At 42.5% G+C, this 23,378-nt stretch overlaps 1 protein-coding gene across 1 annotated transcript in view; it reads left to right on the top strand.

The window, feature by feature from the left end:
• Positions 1 to 23,378, top strand: part of Prkn (parkin RBR E3 ubiquitin protein ligase) — a 1,193,927-nt gene that overhangs the window by 946,256 nt on the left and 224,293 nt on the right. The window contains exon 8 of the mRNA XM_052169367.1: positions 13,322 to 13,383. Coding sequence (XP_052025327.1) covers positions 13,322 to 13,383 — 62 coding nt within the window. The remainder of the gene's footprint in view (positions 1 to 13,321; positions 13,384 to 23,378) is intronic.

The following is a 23,378-nucleotide window of genomic DNA, read 5'->3' as shown; positions in this document are numbered from 1 at the left end:
CAAAGTCCACGTAATTCCAATGTGGTTCCAAGAGCAGCTGCAAAACTCCTAACCGTTCATCCATCTCACCAGTTCCCTCACAAAGAACTCTTCCTGCACGCCCTCCCCTGGCCTGCATGTGTCCCTTAGAACAAGCATCTTAGCTCTCCTTCTAGATTCTGATCACCATCTCCTAAAATTATATTGCATGCCGACCGATTGGCTCTGGGGCTATCGCTCTACAGAACCTGCCTGGTGTATGAGCCCTGGTTCTGGTCCCCAGCACTGCAGCGGTAATGCTTCTGTCCAATTATCAGTACTGTCCCTTGTCCCTTTAGGACACACATTCCACGGGGGAGCATGTAACTATTTTCATTGATATAATCCGGGTCCTTTAGCAGTGCTGGCTCTAAATGGCTGTTATGCGGGCCTTTGTTGAATGTTGACAAACAATGCAGATGCTCTCTTTGGCGGTTGGTTAGTCTTATTACAAGGCAGTGCTGCAGTACAGCCTGTTCTTGTGCAGCTATGTACCTCCCTTGCATGTGTATCCAGGGATAAATTACTAGGTGAAAGGTGTCTACTCCAAGACTCTTAATGGGTTTATGCTAGATCTCGAGATCCGTCAAGTGCTGGCTATTGAAAGGGAATAAATCCATATTCCTTTGCAATGTAAACATAAAACTCTCAGCAGAGAAGAATTATTAAAATAGACCTGGCTTTGAATTGGATTATGCCAAGTCCTGCCGACGATTTTTAATGCAATTGCTTAGTCTAGACGCCTCAGTGAACTGGCCACGGATTCTGTGGAGTCCCACTCTCAGAAATGACCATTTCAGCATGGAGACCCTAATCAAGCTCTCACCAGCAGTTACAAGGCACCCAAGGACTCAGAAACTGCCGGCCTTCGCAGCCTGCCCCACCCTGTCTTATGAGCCAAGGACATCCCTCCTTCCCCTTTGCTGTACCAACTTTGGTCACCTCAGATCCCCACTTAGTTTTTTCTGTCATTTTTGTTAGCTGGATTCCTTTTCAAAGTTGTCCTTAAGGGAAGAATAGAAGGTAACTGCCAACGCCAAGCCTACGGCTGGGGATTCTAAGGTGTAACCAAGAGAGAAATTAATCCTCAAAGCATTTCCCACTAAACAGCAACGATCTGCAAATTGCTGATTATTTGTGTCATGTGGCCCGTGTCAGCAGCACATCAGACAGCAGAATCCATTTCTATTTTTACCCCAAGCCTGGGAGCACACAGTTTTCCATCGAACCCAGAGGAGACCACAATTGCCCCTGTGATGATAGACAAGGAAATTAAAAGGGAAAGGAAAAGAAGTAGGAATCAGGCAGTTTGTAACGGCTTTCAATGGAGTGTTTTCCAAATGAGGTTTCTCCATCTTTCCAGCATGGTGGCGGAGGAAAGTCTGGCAGGGCTTGCCGCAGTGTCTATGGTTGGGTTAATCCCTCCATGTTCTGTTTTGATTCTCAGGATTTGGGGTGCTGTTTGTTTTAAGTCATCACAGTTCTGTGGGAATGAGTCAAACCTTGAAACACAGTTCTTCACAGAGGAGGCTCCCAGCTAGATAACTCAACACCACTAGCTGCTGTGCAAGAACAAAAGGATGCTGGCTATACTTACTGACTGAAATAGAGAACAGTGCACCAAAGACCTCATTAAAAAAAATTAAAATCTGTCTTCATAATCTTTTTGGAAAAAAAATGTATGATGCAGTCCCTTCAGGAGTCTTATTCAGAGGCTGAGGCAGGAGCATCACACATGTAAGATCAGGACTGAAGAGTTGAGTTCTAGGCCAGCGTGAACAACTTGATGAGAATCCATCTCAACATTTAACATTTTTTTTTACTACAGATAAGACCGAGGCCGGCAGGCAGGGCATAAGGAGCAGTGTGAGGCCTTAGGTTCCATTCCTAGTACTATTATAAATGAAGTGAAATCAACACTTAGTTCACTTTAATTCCATGCATGCAATTTATTTTTATCGGCAACGGACTCAGCAGGCACCGTGGTTCTGTAGACAGTCAAAGCTGCAAATGAATGGCACAGAGCTCCTGTGAGCGTGAAAACAAGCTAACCTGGCATAGATGAACAACCAAGCCATAAGCAAGGACAGAAAAATGGGCCTTAAAACTAAGGCAAGAGAAAAGAGGCAAAGAGACCAGAAGGACAGGCCTCAGCGAGGAAAAATAGAACAGTGTCCGCCAAGGAACGGCTTCCACAAGGAATGCGCCATTTCCCTGAGCAAAACAAGGCATTGTGCTCAGAACATGTGCTCTGAGGCGCAACCGTGCTCCTTGAGGAGCAACAGTGCTCCTGCAAATTGAGAGCAGAGTGGGACACACACACACACACACACACACACACACACACACACACACACGCACATGCCAAACTGACTGACGGATCTCCAAAGAACCTACGTGTGAAATCTCAGAGCCACTGGGAGGCACTTTAGAGGCATCAAAGTGGAGGAAAACAGATTTCAGAATGAGAGAGAAAGAGACGGTCTGTCTGTCTAAACATGGTTAAATGAGGAAAGATTAATGTTCCGTTTCAGACCCAGGACAAGGGACTGAGGTAACTTTTTTACATAGCAAAGCAGACCTGGCCTCCAGGTTCTCCCAGAATCCTTCAGTCTCTACCTGGCATACCCTGCCCCCACCCCAACCTTCAACTTTTCAGCCTAGGGCCTGGGCTGCCCTTCCACCAGACGTTCCTCCCTATATAATCCAAACATTCTCTCTCTCTCTCTCTCTCTCTCTCTCTCTCTCTCTCTCTCTCTCTCTCTCTCTCTCTCTCTCATTTCTTTCCTTCTTCCCCTTCTCCTTCTCCTCCTCCTTCTTTCCTTCAATCTGTGTGAGTAGCCTTTCTCTCTTTCTCTTCTCCCTCTCGCCCTCTCTCTTCGTGGTAACTCCCCTGGCCTCAATCCTTGTGGCCAGGGAACTCCCCAATAAACCCACCTTTAACATAATCCAATCTGGCTGGAATTGGTTCATTTCGCCGGTGGAGAAATAACCATCATTGAATCTAACGATTGAAAAGTGGTGAGTTGGATAGAAACTTTAGCCATCAACTACAAGTATAAAACCATACAAACAAAAACTAAGCACTTTATGAAGGAATATGAGAATGGGGCACCATGAAGAGTCAGCTCAGACTCACCGGAACTGAACAGAGGACCTCGTTGGCCAGTGAGCAGACGTGCCAGCCACGGGGCTTCTTGATGGCAAGATGACAGCTGTGATCAACACAGCTACAATGAAAGCCAGAGACAGGCTGGGCTCAGTGGCTCTGCCAACGTAGTTCAGTGCCTCTGGAGAAAGAACCGAGAGGAACTGCAGCCAGAACAGTAGTTGGATGATAGAAAGCAGAGGACACCAAGACAGAAGAAATGAAGGGAAAACTCTCAGGAGCTAATGTGAGATTCTACAACCTCGTGGAAAAGAGTGACCACTGGCAGAGACCGCGGGAGCAGGTAGCTATTGAGAAAGGCCCCAGTCAGAAGCCCCTCACTCCTTTATTCTCTAATCTCCCTCAGAATTTTCAGGGTACCCAAGCCCTTCTTAATGTCACCTCCAATAATCCTGAAGCTCTTACCTGACTCTCCTTCCTGAAAGCCAGGAAGGAGACTGGGCTCCCAGTGAGGCCGCTAGTTTCAGGTATGTGTGAGGCCTGTTGAAGAGGAGGAATCTGGAAGCCAGTGGAGTAGGAAGAGGCCCCAAGGGCCAGGTCGGGCTGTACAATCCAGAAGCATTTGAGGAGCAGCCTGCAAGAAGTCTGGGGTCAGAAAAAAAAAGTGTGGCCACCTTCCACACTTTCCAGCAGATATATTTGTCAAAAGGGCAAAACAAGTTGAACAGTTTGCTCTCTTAGAACTTCTGAATATTCAGACAGAAAATGTTGCGCTATTAGGGAAGAAATCGCTCTCCTCACCCTTCAATAAGCACACAACTCAGTACATCCCTTTAACAAAAGACATGTGAGCCAAAGAAAAGTGGGCTTATTGAAGCAGGCCTTGCTTGCTAAGAGGGAGAGCCCTGTGAAAACTAGGCGTGGCCTGTGGAATCTCTTCAACAAAGACCAGCAAACTTCAGGAGACAAGAAGGGGGTTGTCTCCCTGCTACCAAAACTGAGAAGCTGTAGGAGGCGAATTTTAACGTATAGCAAGAAACTTGTGGCATGAGGTTTGATTCATTCTTCGGGTCTGAGCAGATGGGAGGGGCTCCAGGAAGATCTTATCTAAGAGTAGAATACTAGAAAGATGTAACAGGAGTCTTTCTCTGTTTGCTGCTTTGCAATTGCCTTAACTCAAGAGTCTCTGTTTAAGGAGAGGTCTGCGGTGACAGGTTCTGTGCCCACAGACCAGAGGTCTGTTCTAGGGTGGAGCTAGCTGTTGGCTTTCGAATATAGAGTAGGTCTCCAAGGCAGGATGCTTCACACTGTGGGATATAGAAGAGAGGATGTGAAGGAATGGGGCGGGGCAGGGAAGAGCTGTGGTCCAGGATGCCTGGCCCTGCAAAGGCACAGACACAGCCTCTCAGAAACCTCTCTGGATGAAGCAACATGAGGTCACTGACAGGGTCGAGCTCATCCTCACCTCCAGATCTCCAGCATCTGGTCCAGTGTCTGACACTAAGTCCATGAACAAATACAGAGCCAGACACCACATTTCAGTTAGTGCTCACCCCAAGGTGAAACCTAAGAGGCAGAGAAACCACAGGGATATGAGCATCTGGTGTTTCTTGTGTGCGCATCACATCCGATGAGTTCTGGGGAGAAATCACAGGGAAGAGACGCAGAATGATTGCATAAAAAGAATGGATGTGGTTTTAGTCACTGTGAACCTAGAATTAAAGTCTAGAAAAATCTTTCTAGTTGTAAGAACACTTTGCTAGGAGACCCCTGGCCCCAGTCTTTGGAGCATGGAAACAGTCTGTCAGGCAGTACGTTGAGATGCCAAGAGCAGTAATTCCATGCTGAGGGAGAGGTCAATCCAAGTGCAAGATCTGTCATTCCGCAGAATGATGCTACATGTTACATAATCTGTCCCTAATCACTGGACAATTAAATGCTAGCACGTCTGTGAAATCCAAAATTTCGATCTGATCGCCACTGACATGAACAGAATCACCAGATTGTCTCATGGCTGTCAGAAAAGCTCTTTTGACTTTTCAACAATGGTCTGAGGGACTGTCCATCACTGTGGCTCCAATCTGAGTCCTCTCTACAGGCTCAGCCTCAGTCCTCCATTTTGAGTACAGCTCTAATGTCCTTTTGGTGTCAGCTTTGCTTGACATGGCACATAAGGAAATAAGATGTGTGCACATACATGTGAGCATACACATACACCAGTGTGCGCACGTATGCATACACACACACATGCACACACACACATGCACACGCACATACATACATGCACATACACACACAAAACACACTCATGCACACACATATATACACACACACATACACACACATGCACACACACATACACACACATGCACATATGCACATACACACATACATACATGCACACACATACACAGACACACACATACACATGCACACACATATACACACACACATACACACAAACACACTCATGCACACACATATACACACACACACACACACATACACACACATGCACACACACATACACACACATGCAAATGCTTGCTTGCTTGCCGAGTTATTTAAAATCATGTCTGATATACAAAAATATTGACTGACAGGACAGATAAGCTTTTAATTCTTTATCTTTCACCTGGGCCTGGATTGTCAGTCATTTGCAGTTAAAAGACATTGATGTAACTATATATAAACTATATCTTCCTGGGAATACATGATCTCTTGACTTTACATTTTTTATTTAAAATGTAATTAAAACATCCCCCTCTTCCCTTTTCTACCTCCAACCCCTCTCATGTCCCTCCCCTCATTCCCTCTCAAGTTGATAGTGATGGCCTTTTTAAAATTATTTTTTAATTGTTTATTTATTATGACCTATATATTTATATGTACACACATATATAGATATATAAATATAACCTGCTGAGTCCATACCTTTTACTTGAGTATATTTGGTTTCAGGAATGACCACTTGGTATTGAATAACTAGTTAGGGGGGATCATCTCTAAGAAAGGCTAATTCTCTTGCTCTGAGTATTCCTTAGTTGCCCATAGCTCTTCATTTAGGGGTGTATCCTATAAGATTTCCCCTTTTCCAGATAAGCACAGGACTATTGTATTTGTTCAGGTCTTATTTGGGTGGCCATATTGCCAAGGTACTATAGATGTCTATTTCTAAAACATATAATTTTACACCAGCATTCTGGTGTGAATCTTAGAATCTTTCCACTCCCTCTTCAGAGATATTCCATGAGTCTTGGATCCAAGACTCATTCACTGCTTTTTGACCATGTGTGGCTTCCTATGATGATCTCTATTGGCTGCAAAGAAAAGTTTCTTTGGTGAAGGATGAGAGCTAGTTATCTGTGGGTGTAAGGATTCTTTTGAGAACACAGGAATTGTGCTGGCCTAGTCACGTGGAGGTGGTAAGTCCCCCTCTATGATCTGTGACTTTACTAGCCCTGAGTAGTTGACTAGGCCTCCAGTACCAGGCATGTTTTTCCCTCTTGATAGACAAGCCTTAAATCTAGCCAGGTTTTCATTGGTTACCGCCAACATACGACTGCCACTGTTGCACTTTTAGGAAAGTCTTTACATGTTAGTCATTGTTGTGGTTCCAAGGTGCAACAACTAAGTAAAAGTGTCATTTACCACCCTCCCTTGGCAGCTTTTCTTCTTTCTGCAAACCGAGTATCTGTCACTGATCTTAGAAAGCTCTCTCTCATCACTTAAAAATATTTCTGGTGCACAGTACCTTTCTTCTCTTTGTGGGATGAGGGTGACACCTCTGTGTCCCAGGAGCAGTAAAAATGAATAGGGAACATCATTACCTTCTAGTCAGGAGAGTGGGAGCCTGGCTGGAGCAGAGATCTGACATTCCTAAAGGATGCTCCCTTAGCCAGGTGGTTGACCTGCCCAGCTAGGACATCACATCTCCGCCCAGGCCAAGGTCTCACTCTCTTTATCTAAAAGAGATAATTTTCTCCTTGTGGCCATTACTGCCTTTGTAGAATGTAGAGATGGTCTCACACATTCCTTAGATGTTCCTATTTTCCTTTCCATTTCAATTTGGCAAGTCTCTTTTGACTTCCCTTCAAACTTCTGCCTGTCAAAGGCATCCTTTCTTCCGTCACAGTACTTGACTCCTTAGCCACCACCTCTGCTGTGTCACATCTGCTCCTGCGTGCAGTCCCCCGTTTCATTAGCGCTCTTGATATATTAATCTTGGTTTAAATTTCCTGCTTGTTGATCCCACAGTCAGTGCCCTGCCTGAGTCAGCATCTCCTATCGGTCTCGTCTCTTTGTACGGTGTTTTTCCTTGCCTGTGAGCGTGGCTTTGATTGATTTTTTTTTTTTTTTGGCTGAAACATGGACATGGTATTTGGGGAACTGGGAATGGAAGCATCTAGGCTAGGCCTTTGATGTGATGACATAAGTTAAACTGCTAAAGATTCAGATTATGATTAATCAGTGTGGGTTGTGCCGGCTAGTGGCAGTTTTCAAATTCCTCTTTCATATCCTGTTTTTCCTTTCCTTTCTTTTCTTTATTTTTCTTCTCTTTTGGTGAAGGAACTGGATGGAACCCTAGGTCTATTGCATGATAACGAGTGCTCTACCCCACTGAGCCTTATCTCCAGCCCACCTCTGGGATTGCTTTCTCTTCTGTGCAATTCTGCTCATGCACCTAGAATCCACTGTTAGTCTCCCAGAATCCTGTTAGTAATATAATATGCTGTGAATTATGTGCATGGATTATAATCTTCCAGCTATGGGTCTGTCTCTCAGTCTCTGAAAGGGGCTGTTACTTGGGAATGTAACCTTCAGAATAGCTTGTGATACCCAGCCCTTACCCATGGATTCACAGGAAGCCTTCACTCTTGCCAACTGCCCCACCCCTACCTATTCCCATGTAGAGACCGGGAACTAGAGCGATCTGCATCCTTTTCTCTAAGGAGGAGACTTTTGTTATGAAGAGCCACAGATCCTCAGAAACCCCTGGGAGTACAAATCAGAAAAGTCCATAGTTGACTGATCTCCAGGATGTTTCTTACCCCTAGCTACTCTATACTACCAGCTGGAGCAGATCAGAATCAACAGCTATTCCTGCCTATAGGGTTATTATGACCCTGGATGGCATATCTGGCCTGTCTGTCCAAGTAGTAAGAGGACCAGATGCTGGAGAGCTGGAGACTTACCCAGTGACATTGGTTCTCCTATGGGCCCAAGAGAAGTAGTTGATATTTGGTTTTTTGAGACCATTCTTCTTGTAAGTACAAAAGTAAAAACTTCTAATTTTTTCCATGTCAGAACTGGGGTACAAGGATCCCCACCACTGCTGCTTTACATGATCAATAGCTGCATCCCCTTTGAAGACAGAAAGAATGGTTCTAAGATAAGTAGCTTTAGCTACGGGAAGAGCGTTAGTTAATGGCGTTAGCAATAGTTATGCTTGCTTGCCTTTTCTTTCATGTTGTGATGCCAAAGGATCTTGCTTTCTTTTATATGCATTCAAAACACCAGTTCAAAGCAGATATGATGATAAAGGAATTCATGTTTACATTAGCATATTCATTCCAAGGCATATCCGACCATCTACAGAAAACAAAGTAGATGGTACAGAACTCCAGTCAGGCTAAAACTGGGGTCAGAAGTGATGAAGCCCCCCATTTTGATATCTTCTTGTAATGTGTACCTCTATCTGCTGTGTCCAGTGGTGACAGTGGCCGTAGGCTATTCTTTCCCGAAAATTAGATGAAAGGAAAAGTCAAGAGGAAGGAGGCAGGAATCGTACTCTAGGCTGGATTTCTAAGGAGCAATGTTTAAATATACAATTGTAGATATGGAGGAGGGGGAAGAAAGGAGAAGATGGGCCTTTGAGGAGCTGAGAAGGACAGTTGAGATGGATGAAAAGAAATTGGTGCATTGAGACCCACCCCAAATTTTCCCACTTCCGATGACTCCCGCCCATTTTTCCCCGTCTCCCATTAACCTAAATAAGATGTGGAAAGAAGATGCCCTGACAGTTAGTGAGTTTATCTGGGAATGGCAGAGCGCTGTCTTGGGAATGCACATGCTATAACTAATGAGCATGTTGGAAGGGATTGAAGGGAGGAGAAGATCTGGAGGCAAAACAGGGAGACTCCTAGAAGACGCTAATCCTTGGTCACAGGGGTCACTCACTAACAGCGGCCACACAGTCCACGCTTGCACAGGCAGCTGCCGAGCACACAGCCTTGCAGATGCTCTTTGCAGGCCCATGGTGACCTTGTTTAAGATTAAAAGCCCAGCAGTTTCTTTGTAGTCCTTGCTATTGGGCATGCATCTCGTCCTTCAAAACTTTCTCTCCTTGTAGTATTTTAGTTAGAACTTGATCCAGTTTTATCCAAACAAAATTTCCACATACCCTACACTGACACTCTGTGCACTTGGCATATACTTCTAGCTTTTGGGGCTTTACGTTCCATCATTACACTAAGTCTGTACCTATCTCTTCCCTGATTTAGGTCCCCATGTCAGTCACAGGCAATGGGTATCATTCTGTGCATGGCACAAACACCTCGACACTAGCCACTTCTCAATATATGCTGCACCCATCTTTGTTTGTTGGAGTTTGCAGCATCACGCAGGTGTGAAGGCAATTGTTAGGTCTTCATTCAGGGCGTTTATCTTTGAGCTGTCATTGGCATCAATCCTCGTGCCTTAAGAGAGCACCAGAATATAAATTCTGAAGATGAACTAACTAATTTCAAATTCTGTTTCTTGTTGTATCTGGCATGAAACTAAGTGAAGACCATTTTTTTCTTTTCAATTTTGGGTGATGTCAACTACCGCTTATAAAGGAGTAAGGGGACTCCAAACCTTTAAATTGGAGAGATTATTTTCATGATTATGTTTTTAAGTACGCCTAGGCATGAACTGAGGTATAAATATTTTACGCTAATGTAACTAAGAGGCCAAAGTAAAAACTTGTAAGCTGAGTGCAGATGAAACCATAAGACCAGAGTAGGCAAACTGTTCATTTACTATAGCTGTTCCACAGACGCAGTCATTTCTGGATCGCTGTTCGGACGAACATCTAAAGGCTTGATTGGCAGTGAGGCTTCCTCCCTCTCCATCTCCACCTGCCTCCCCTGAGCTATGGACCACCCCTAGTTTCCCAGCCCTCCTCCCTTAGCCCCTTTCCATTCCCTCAGTGCAGACCCCGAGACTGTAAAACCTCCATGATGACGCATCTCCTGTGTCCTATCCACTTCTGTTTCCATCACCGTCAGAAAACCAAGCCATTGCTCCCGCTCCTGAAGCACTCCAAAGTAGGAAGACTGGTGTGTGGCTGAATTTCCAAAGCACTTTTCAGCCACGCTGCCAATCAGACAGCACACGCCCCTCAGCTGGTTCTTCAGATGCTCGTCAGAACAGCTACCCAGACATGAGAAGCACTGCAAACAGAGCCTTCCTCACTGGCAAGGCTCCTCTGCCTCTTGCTACAGAACCCACTCAGCTCTCAAGAAACCAAACTGCCTCCCCGTGGTATTGGATATGACTTTGACAATTAACTTATTATGTTTTTCACCAAAATATTTGCCTCCGGCCTTTCATTCATTTTCTTTAATAAAAAAAGAAAAATCACTGGTCCTACCTCAGTGAATATTTATAAACCACCATCTGAAGTGAAGTATAATATCTAAGACTAAATGTGTACCAGTGTTGGCCACAGAAATTCAAGACTGGAACTGACCCAAGTATATTACTAAGGCATCTCGGAAAAACCAGTAGGATACATAAGTGGGGGTCACTCTATTAGTCATGGTTCTCGTGTGTGCATGAAGGCACTCTCTCTCTCTCTCTCTCTCTCTCTCTCACACACACACACACACACACACACACACACACACACACACACATGCATAGGATTTAATGTACAGCTTACAAGATGTGGTCTGGGTAATCCAACAATGACCCCCTTGTATTGGAGAGGCTGAAATCTGCTCAGTCCCTAGGGCAGAGTATCTCAATATTTCAAGTGTGGTCTTCAGTCCCATTGGAAGCTGGCAGAAGTACATTTTAAGACCAGTGAATGAGTACAGCAGCCACAGGATAGGAGGACTTTTGAGAAAAAGTGGGGGCAATCAAGCAAAAAGCAAAAGCTTCCATTTTCCCTGTCCTTTGGTCTGAACTGTGACTAGAAGGTGCTCCTCACAGTTACAGCAGGCCTTCCTGCTACAGATAACCTGGAGGAGAAAGTCCCTCACAGAATGGCCCAGTAGTTTGTGTTTTAGCTGATTCACAATCCAGTCAAGTCAACAATGAGGATTAGCATGCACAAAAACATCTGGGAGAGGATGTGTTGGAATTGCCACTCATGGTTATGGAAGCTGAGAAATCTCAGTCTTCCCTCTCGGGCCATAGAACCAGGAAAGGGGGATATAGTTCACCCTTGGAACAAAAGGGAAAAGATTAGTGGCAGAGGATGATTCAAGCCCTAGGTTACAGAACAAAAGACCAGGGGCTCTGAAATCTGAGGGCAGGGAAACAAACATGCCCCAGGTCCAGAAGGCCCCAGCCTGCCTCACCATCTTCTGCTCCTCACATCCAGTGCTCTGGAGGGGCTGAGACGCTCACTCACATAGATGAGGGCAGATCAGGTATGTTCAACCTGGTTGGTCTCAGTTCACAGGACGAGGGACTGAAGTGCATATTTATGAACCAAAGCAGAGCTGGCCTCCAGGTTCTCCCAGCATCCCTTAGTCCCTACCTGGCATTCCCTGTCCCCAACCCTTAACTTTCCAGCCCAGGAGCTGGGCAGCCCTTCCACAGGAGGCTCTTCCCTATATTATCCAGACATTCTGGTCTCTCTCACGCTCCTCCTTCTCTTCCCTCTCTGTGCACACATGCTTTCTCTCTTTCTCCTCCCCTCCCCACCCCCTCTCCCCATGACGACCCCCCTGGCCTCCTTCCTTAGGCCCAGTGAACTCGCCTGCCCAAGAGCAACTTTTCAATAAACCTGCATCTAATATAATCTAATCTTGCTAGAATTGGCTCATTTCACAGGCAGAGAAATAACCTATCTCAACCCACCAACTCGAATGCTAGAAACATCCCATTTCACCTCCTCTCTGGGTATCACCTCGGCCAGTCAAGTTGACACATAGAATTATCATCACGCCAAATCCCCCTTAATATCCCAAGTCAATATTCAGCCCTGTGTGGACATCTCTTTTCACTAGTCTACTCTGTAATTCCGACCTACCATCTAGAACAATACACAAACCCTCATTCACCTGTGTGAAGGCAAATCTTGCTGTCCCTTAACCTGCCCTCACGCAGAAAACCCTCTCAGTCCCTTCTTCTCTTTCCTCCTGGTGCCCAGTGAAGGAGAATTGTCTCAATGGCTTCTTTGATGGGCTCCACACATGATCCAATTTCCTTAATGGAAATGTCAATGAATTTATGCTATCCGTGGGGCTTATCTCAGAGGAACAGGTTCTTAATATCAAATTTGTTTCTGGTGTTAATATTATGAATGACTCCAACCTGACGCTGTGGAATAATTCCATTGAGAAGGTCAGCACGGAACATGTATTAGCTGATGCAAAGCATTCACGGGTGTATACATATATAAATGTAGTACGTATATAAGATTTATTTATGTCATTTTATGACTAAAGGAAGATGGTAGCAAAGCCTGAAGACTGGGAGAAGTCGAAGGTGGTGGGAGTTTCTAAACCTCACAGATCCTGCTAAGACAGGATGCTTCCATTCCTAAGCCTCGTGAGCAGAACACTGGTCCTGGTGGTCAGGAAACGCCACTGGTTCAGCATGTAAGAACCTAGAATCACCGACTGTCCCCTTCCAGCACCACAGACTCCAGCTTTGTATCAGGACACATTTATGAGTGCCAAAAGGAACATGGTATCCTATGGCCAGGTCATAATCTTCATTCTAGGGAACAGGCCAGGCTGGACTCACATGCAGGCCTTTTCCTGAAGAATGACAGTCTGAGCCCAGAAAGAGGTCAACTAACTCTGCTTTGAAGGTCTGGCTCCTTTGTGATTGGTGAGACATGTGTTTGCAGGTGCACGTTTGTTTCCTTGTCAGCATGGGCATCAGCTGGTGATAGTCACAATGGCATATAAGAAAGGGACCACTGTACAGAATGACAGTGACACTTTTATGACTAATTCTCCTCTCCCACAGCTGGCTGTCCCAACTCCCTGATTAAAGAGCTCCATCACTTCAGGATCCTTGGCGAAGAGCAGGTGAGCCAACCTTCCAAAGGCCGCATCACAGTGTCATGAAAGATAGACACTAATGAGACATTTTGGACCCCCTAGGGAGACGGCATGTGTCTCCTGACCCACAGCACCCTGAAATAGGAACAAAAGCCATGCCAGATATTCATGGGGGGGACACGTTCCCCCTCCTCTAACCATCAGACCTGACAGGTTATTAATTGGTACATCTGCTCCCTGTCAGAGCATTTCATCTCAAGACTGGAGTGGTAAGTAGGCTCTGCAGAGTGGCATGAACAAACAAATTCAGAGACAAATCCTGCCTAAGGGATCAATAGGCACAGACACTCCTGATACATCTGTGAGTGGGTATGCAGGCTCCTGTGTACCCAGTGTGGGGCTTATACTTCATGGCAGCTACTCTCCATGTGCTGGTGACTATGTGACATGAAAAGGATGGTATACATACACACACACACACATATACACAGATACACATACAGACACACACACATGCATACACACACATACATACACATATACACATATAGACATACATACACATGCACATACACACACATACATACATACACATATAAACAGATACACATACAGACATGCATACACATACATATACACATATACACATACAAATATATACACACATATACATACACACATGCACACACATATACACATAGAGACATACACATCATACATACACACATGCACACACATATACACATACAGACATACACACAGACATACACACAAGTAGACATACACACACATGCACACACACATATACACATACAGACATACACACATACATACACACAAGTAGACATAAACACACATGCACATACACACACATATATACACATACATACACATGCACACACACATATACACATACAGACATACACACATACACACAAGTAGACATAAACACACAACATGCACATACACACACATATATACACATACACACACATGCACACACATATATACATACAGACATATACACAGACATACACACAAGTAGACATAAACACACATGCACATACACACACATATACACACATACACACACATGCATACATACACACATGCACACACACACATATACACACATACACACATACTCATACACATGCACACACAAATGCATATACACACAAGTATATTCTTGCTTATACATTTGACTACATAAAACAGAGTTGGCTTTCTGTACTGCTGAATTAGAATCTGTACATTTAGACAATCACAGAATGAAAATATTTAGGAAACAAATCAGCAACAAAAGGACTGAGAAGATGACTCAGAGGATAAAGCCACTTGACATGCAAGTGGGGCCTGAGTTTGAGTCTCCAGGACCCATGTAAAACCAGACACAATAGCTCATCCCAGAGTATCTACAGCAGGACAAGGGGAACCTTCAAGCTAGCTACAACAGCCATGCGTGGCAAATAGACATGGCCCAAACAAGGGGAAACGTGAGAATTGACACTCAAAGGTGTCCTCTGACCTCCATATATACACTATAGCATGTGTATGTCCCCCAAAATCATACACATGCTATAGTGCATACACATACACATGTAAATGTAGATGAACACAAAAACATTACAATAAAATTAGTACATATTTTGTAAATATTATATATGTATATAGTATTTACATTCTATTAGGCGTTATTAGTAATCTGAGAATGATTTAAAGTACATTAGGGGGTGTGTATATGTTTTATCTAAATACTACTCCACCAATCTATGTAAGTGACTTGAGTATCCCTGATGTGTTGTATTCAGTGAAATCAAGGGCAACTGAACCTCTCTTAATCCTTCTAGAAACCTACAGACTCTATATCAGTATGTTAATCTTGGTACTAAATTGCCCTTGCAATATTTACACTAAATAATTGACAAAGTTTTGGCTGACCTAACCGATACTCTGCTGTTGAATCTTACCCTTTGCCAACCCTAACCAACTCCAAGGGCAGTTGGAACTGCATTGACTCAGTTTTGCCAATGAATTTGGGATTATGTTTTGGTTTGTGTGTCTAAGTTTCCTTACTTGTTGCTGTGCCAAGACACCCATATACAAAGCAGCTCAAGAGACAAAGGGTTTATTCTGCCCTTCTGTTCAAGGGTAAAGGAAGGTAAGTGAAGGAGGCAGAAAGAGGAAGCAGCTGCTCAGGTCACATCCGGTCAGGAAGCAGAGAGGGATGAATACTTCCCTGCTGCTCCACTCTCCTCCACTCACAGGCCAGGGAATGGTGCTGCCCACGGTGGGCGTGGCTTGCTTCCTCAACTGTTGCCACAAAGACAATCCCTCACAGGCATGTGCTAAGGCCCATCTCCCAAGTGGCTCTAGAACTCACCAAGTTGACAGTGAAGTCAACCACCACAGTATGTGTTTACGGCAAGGCACCACTGCCTGTTACCAATAGGAGATTAGAACCAGAAAGGGCCAGGGAAGGATAAGCAATTGGGGTCTTTTCCACATTATTGAGTTAACAAGTCATAGTATGCCTCCTTGATCCCTTATAGTATAAGCTTCTAGGATTGCAAATATAGATGCTTATTCAAGTCCAAGCTGAATCTGCCTTCATTACAGGCATGAGTTGTTACCTGGATCCTCTGTACATTCATCTCCATAAAAATCTCATAGCTATTTTCAGTGATAATCTTAGACTTCCTGAAAGAACTTCTGTTCCCCGAGTGTTCTGTTCAGATAATGCAGTCTTTTCTCTAACTTATACCAATGTTTGTAAATTGTTTCCATATTTATTTCAGATTCACTGTGTAATTAATAGGGAAAGAAGCCAACTGTAATAATCTTCTTAGATTTGCATGCAAGTTGGGCCACTTTGCATTCTCCTAGAATTTAATCAAGCAATAATCAAAATTAATATTGCCCTGATTAGTTATGGCAATATAGTAAGTACATCACTGTAATTTTGATGTCTATGTCCTAGAAAACCCAAACTTTCTTCCTTTTCTCCATTCATTCCAAGGAAGATGGGAAAGAAGATAATACTGAGCACCTACTGTATGCCATGAATTTCAGCACCTACTGTGCACTAAAAATCATTTTGAGTTATAATGGATAGAGGCGTAAAAAAAGGAATTCCCATCAGAATCACGTAAGGCTGGGAAAGTGAGTTCTGCTATGGAGACATAGACATGTTCGATATATGTCATAGGTGGCGGTACTCACTGTCCTGGAGAAATATAAAGCTAAGGAGAGAGAATGGCCAAGAGAGAGTTCAGATTCCTCACAGGGTGGTCAGGGAACAGAGGAGTGTGGATGCAGGAGAGGGAGCCTGCCTTCCTCTGAGGAAACAGGAAGGTAGGGAAAAAGAAGAGAAGAAAGACATAGAGGATTACACACCCCATTGTGACCAAGCCCACTCAGTCAACCGGTTCTCTGGCGCAGGAGCAAGGATTAAAAGGAAAGAGACAATTAGACAATGTTGCAGCATGACCCCAGTCAATTCTGAGACTGAATGCAGGTTTAATAATTTCCAGTCCACTTTATACCAACTTAATTACATGGAGGTATTAAGATAGATAGTAGTACAATAAGGAACAAGCAAGACAATAGTCAAGGAACAAGCAAGACAATAAACACAAAGCCCTGTGATCACTCCAGTGATTGCTGTTTCTAAAGATGATCAGGATGTCTGAGCCTACTTCTTTGTCCTAGTCTAAAGTCATAATCATGACTAAAGCCTGCTTCTTTGTCCCACCCTAATGTCAGATTCCTCCTAGACTTACTTCTTTGTCATGCCCTGATGTCAGATTCCTGCCAAGCAGCCCATTTCCTTGTCCTTGGCCAATGTCAAACTCCAGCCAGGTGGCACCGCACCCCAATAAGGCTCTCTACATCTCTCCCTTTTTATTTTATAAACAAGGCTGACCCTGTCTTATAAAATTCTCACAAGGCCTTTCTTACCCGTCTTCAAGGTCACACGCAGCTTGTTTGTGTTATTTGAACAAACATGGCCTTATTAGTGTTCATTGATAGACACAGCCTTTTGGCACATGCCTCTGTCTTAGGTCGGTAAGGTTTTGTACAGAATCTTACCTGTCCCTGGATTGCTAGCCTGTTAAGTGAATGACTCTGCTTGGGAGTTCATTTTTCATTTCAAGCCATGTACTTTGGCTGCCAGCATGTTGATGTTGTTAAAGGCAAGCTTTAACATGAAGGGCATAAATAAAAATACTCCCAAGACAAGAAAGGCCAGCATGATCAAGCCATATATGCCATTCTTGAAGCTTGACCAAGATGGAAATACTGACTTCAGGCCATGGACAGATTTAGCAGCAATATCTGAAGCATCAAAGCTCAGTAGAGCAGCATTCTTTAAATTCATAATCTCAGTATGCAAAGCTAAAACATCCAGAGAGGTGTTGGAATTATGCCAAACACCCTGCAAGTATCCTTGAACTTTTTTCCAATTATAGTGACTATCATTGTAAACTTTAAAAGTAACACAAATCCATTGGTACTTAGGATGGCACTCGAGATGGCTTCTTACTTTTAGACTCTGGACCTGCTCTCCAATAATTTGAATGATATCTTAAAGAGCATCAATTCATTGCTCCAAACACCTACCTAAATCCTCTTAAATACTCAGAACATTAGTAACATTTTTTTTTGCTAAATGATTAACAAGATTAGCTGTCTTAACTTCTTGTGTCAAGGCAATTGCAGAGGCAGTGGTGCTAGCTATCAATGTAATTAAAGCTGCAATACCAGCAATAATCAAGTCTACTATTCTCTTGCTTCTACATAAAGCCTGACTCACTTCCTCCAGTACCTGCAAGCTTTTTTTCAGAATTCCAAGGTCTTGTAATACTCACAGGCAATAAAACAAAAGCTTGTTGATAGACCACTATAACATGCCAGTTTTCAACACACTAACAATTAGAAAGAGTACAATCAATACAACTTACATTAAATACTGTAGAAGAAACAAAAGTAATTTTAACATGACCAATTAATAAAAGATTAGGGGCTTTAACATATACACTAATACTTGTTTGAAATCCATATCCTATCCCAATTTTAATCTATTGTTAAAATAACATCATAGAGAACTGCAGCTAACTTCCCAGTGTGTCTCTGAAAATGTCCAGAGCTAGCCTTCCAAATGAATACTGTCATTTCCAATACTGGATTAATTTCTAGACCAGTCCATGATTGAGTCAGACTAACTGGTCACACTGAAGGATAGAAAAGAGTCATTATAACAATTTCTCTATTTGGCTAATTTTTCTAAGTCAGTTTCCACAGTCTCCATGTTCTCTGTTCTACAAGGTCTAAAAGTTTGAGGCAAGACAGCTTGTCCAATATGGGATATAGGCAGGCAAAGGTGGGTCATGAACAAATGACCAAGACAGCTTTCTGTCACCATTGTCAGGGCACTCTGAAAGCTCACAGGTCAGCATCATTTTTGTCCCAGCACCAGCATGTCACACCAATCACTCTCCAACTAGCATGCTCCTTCAGCATCCTGTAGAAAAAACACAAGCATGCCCTTTTCCCCATATTAAATACCTGATCAGGATCATGCCATATGCTAGTAAGTGGATCCTTCCATTTCACCTAGGTACAAGTATGCCTAGTTGTGGGATACCATAGACACTCAGAGAGTTTCTTGGCATCCAAATTTTAAAATTTTTTAAAATAAAAAAAGAATGATTTAGAGAATTGTATGGTATATATATATGGAGGATATAACTCCCCCTCTTTTATTTTATGAAGACATTGTCTTAGTTCCACAATACCTGTTTCTCAATACCTTATCCTTGAGGATTATAAGGAATCCCACTAACATGGGTGATATTAAACTGTCCACAGAAAGTGTCAAATGCTTGACTGCAATAGCCAGTTCCAGTATCTGTTTTAATCTGATTTAGAACAACAATCATAGAAAAACCTAGGCAATGACTAATTACAGTTTTAATTGCTTCTCCTGTTAAAGCAGTTGCAACTAGAAAGCCTGAAAAGGTATCAATAGTCACATGTACATATTTTAATTTTCCAAAATCAGAAATATGAGTAACATCCATTTGCAATAATTGATTAGATAGAAGTCCTTGAGGATTAACACCATTATGTGGTTCATTTAGAAACTGAGGACATTCGGGACAAGTCTTTACAATTTGGCATGCATATCCTCTAGGAATACCCAATTGTTGTCTCAAGCTATTACTATTTTGATGATGTAAAGAATGAGATTGTGTGGCTAATTGTTCCTGTGCAAGGCCTATAACCTTCCTGGTATATGCATCTGCTGTGGCATTGCCCTCACTCACTAAGGAGTCCTGGCAATCCAGAATGAGCTCTTAAATGGCCTGCAAAATAGGGAACTGTACGTATTTCAAATTGAGCTGTATTTGCATAAATAATTGTAAATTTGAGAATTTGCAGTATCTAAAATGGGAACAATTTCAAGCAATTGCAAACCAGAAGCTATATATTCATTGGCTATCAGTATACAGATTAAAAGCTTGATTTTTCAGCATTACAAAAATAGCAGTTACAGCACATAGTTTAATTATGTGCTGAAGCAGGGGTAAACTCAAGAGAATGAACCTGTGATCCAATCACATATGTTGCCTTCCCATTAAATGAGCCATCTGTAAATATAGTGAGTGCATCTTCTATAGACTGCATGCATAAATTCACAGGGAATACAAAAGCATGCATAGAGGCAAATTGTAACAACTGGTCTTTTGGACAATGATTATCATTTTTGCCTAAAAAATTTGTCATGCCTGAATACCAAAGAGTATAATTCCTTTCTCTTCAATCTATATCTATCTATCTATCTATCTAATACTTACTGTCCTGTTGCAGGATTTTCCCTGTACAATTACATTAGGGCAGTGGGAGGCCTGTGATTGGACAGAAAAAGGGAGGTGGAGCTAAGAGTTGCAGAGACAGGGAGGAGGATCCGAAATTGCTGCTGATATGTACACACATGACACACATACACACACATACACACACACATGTATATATATGTTCTATAGTATATACTCTTTGTGTTTAACTCTTTCCAGGATAATATTTTTAAAGTCATCTACACTGGTTGGTGGGTAAGTCAGTAGCTCACTTTTCTGAGTAATTTTCGACCTAATGAGCTTATTTATTGATGATGCACCCGTTCTTTGGCCATCTGCAGTCAGCTAGTGAGCCATGCAGCAGAATTTTCTTTTAAGGCATTACAGTACGCTGTTTTAACAAATTTCTATTTGTTTATTTTTAAGGTTTCTATTTCTCTACTGAAATTTTATTTCTGTCCACTTATTAAAAATGTATATTTCTTCTATTCTGTGGACATATTTTCCTTTAGTTCCCTGTACATTTTTACTGTAACTGATTTAAAATGTTTATCTATTAAGTTGAGGCATCTCAGTCTCAGTTACTTTCTATTTGATTCTGATTTGTCATGACTATGAATCATACTTTTCTAGTAGGTATTGGTTGTATAATGATGATCAATGGCTGTGATATGCTTTAACTTCTGTAATAAAGAACATTTCTCTTTGTTCCACTAAAAAAAAAAAATGTTATGCAATAGGCCAAATCTCAATATTCTGCAAAAACAAATTTAATTGTTGTTTGGAATAAGGAATAAATATTTCATCTGGTTCTTTCCCAAAATATTTTCTCGATTCTATCCTGCAATTCTGTATTAACACATCAACAGCTTCATAATAGGATGTTTAAACTTTACTTGGTGATGAAAAAAGATAAATCAACATTAATGGTTCCTTTTGCCAAAGGACTGCTGTTGGCATGTGAGTTGTAGCAAGAATGCAAGCAGCCAATAATTGATCATAGTCTATATAATGTATCTGTTGTTAGTTAATAACTTCCTCTACTTTCTGCAAAGATATTCATCCCTCATCAGTTAATTGTTGAGAGGCATTAGGATTTTCATCCCCCTTGAAGGTATCAAACAGAGTTTTAAGTTCTCCTATAGTAAGTTTAAGATGAGGTCTTAACCAATTAATATCTCCTAATAACTTTTGAAAATCATTCAGAATAAGTAAATTATCTTTCCTTATTTGAATTTTCTGTGCTACAAGTTGTTTAGGATATAACAGATATACCAAATATTGAAAAAGATACTGCCTTTGAATCTTTTCTGGAGCAACAACTACTTCAAAAATTTTAAAGCCCATTGTATAAGAGCAAAAGCCTATAATAAAACTCCATGAATAATATACACCAAAGGATTCAAAGTCCTAGCTTCTTGAATTGAAGCAGAGACAAAAAAGAAATTCTCACATAAGGTAAGGTAATTAGTCACTCCCTGAGGCAAAACTTTCCAATGATATTGCTTCATTGGTTCTGTAAAATTGGCTCACTAGATGCATGACCCAAGTCAATTCTGAGACTGAAGTCAGGTTTAATAATTTCCAGTCCACTTTTATACCAATTTAATTACATGTAGGTATTAAGATTGATAGTAGTACAATGAGGAACAAGCAAGACAATAGTCAAGGAACAAGCAAGACAATAAACAGAAAGCAAGACGATAAACACAAGACAACAAACAATGTTCACTCCAGTCATCACTGTTTCTAAGGATGATCAGGATGTCTGAGCCTACTTCTTTGACCTAGCTGAAAGTCGTAATCATCTAAAGCCTGCTTCTTTGTCCCACCCAAAAGTCAGATTCCTCCTAGACTTACTTCTTTGCCATGTCTTGATGTCAGATTCCTGCGTGGCAGCCCATTTCCTTGTCCTTGGCCAATGTCAGACTTCTTCCAGGTGGCACAGTACTTCAATAAGGCTCTGTACTCCATTGGGCTTTGGGCACTTTTGGGGGTGGTGATTGAAAAAAAAATTATTGGCTGAAGAATGAATACTGTATCCAGGGTGTGGAGGGAGGAGCCTAGTGGGAAATGACAAAGTCAAGAGAAATCCAGGGACACTGGGCTGGCTGAGTCAGGATGAGGGCAGAACCAGTGAAGCTACTAATTGGGATGGAAAACCACGTCAACACTAGGCTCATCTGGAGCCTTCGCTGCAGGAAACTCGGAGGATAATTGTGGGCTAGCCATAGAAGAACTGGGAGGAGAGGGAGAGAAGGGAGGAGCCAAAAACTAATGGAGGAAAGCGTGGTAGAGCACAGCATATGCAGCCTGGTGGCTAGGAATGACTGCTGATGGGTTAGAAAGAGAAGAGGAGAGAGAGTGTCCTTGGGCCCTTACCATCCAGAGTCAATAGTGAGACTACGAGAAATATGAAAAAATACTTATGGAGAAGGGGCTGCAGTTTTGAGATATGGGACAAGAGTCTCAGAGGCCGAGGCAGCTAAAAGATGGGGAAGGGGCAGTGTACACAAAGTCTTCCTTGAGGGAAGTTCAGGATCACTGAGATGAGATTACATGCTCTTCTGATCTTCTTCCATGACTGATATAGACAGGGGACAATGGCATTTTGATGAAACACAAGACCTGTAGCATGTCACATGTGTTATAGTGACGCCCTGGAGAACAAGCAAGTCTATTTCTGCAGGGGCATGATGGCTCCTGGGAGCTAGGGACACTCTCCAGCTTTCCTGTGTGCTCCAGGCAACATACAGTAGTTAAGATGAAACCTTCATACAAATGTGTCACGTTGTCCTCAGAGAAATCACTTGGTCTCAGCAACCTGGGTTTTTCTTCTTACAGAAAGAATAATTTTCAGACATTTCTCAGGGTTTCTGTAACAAGCAGGATTGCATGTTTCTGATTGTAACTATTGTTTACATCCGCCAATGCAATCAAGTAGCAGCAACAGAGTGGACCTTAAAATAAGCTTAATGTCCATCTAACACATGACTTAATAGAGCTGACACAGATCCTGGCTCCTGACTGCATCCAGTTCTGCATGAGACATACAACCCAACTATTACTTCTCTCTGTATGACTTCTTTCTATTTTCATCAGTCTTCACTAGGCATTTTGAGATTTGGATTAAAAATGAATCATTAGGTGTCTCAGTTACAG

Source organism: Apodemus sylvaticus, chromosome 23, assembly GCF_947179515.1.
Source record: "Apodemus sylvaticus chromosome 23, mApoSyl1.1, whole genome shotgun sequence".
NCBI classification, from domain to species: domain Eukaryota; kingdom Metazoa; phylum Chordata; class Mammalia; order Rodentia; family Muridae; genus Apodemus; species Apodemus sylvaticus.
The sequence above is the reverse complement of the archived record's forward strand: the minus strand, read 5'-3'. Positions and strand labels throughout refer to the sequence as shown.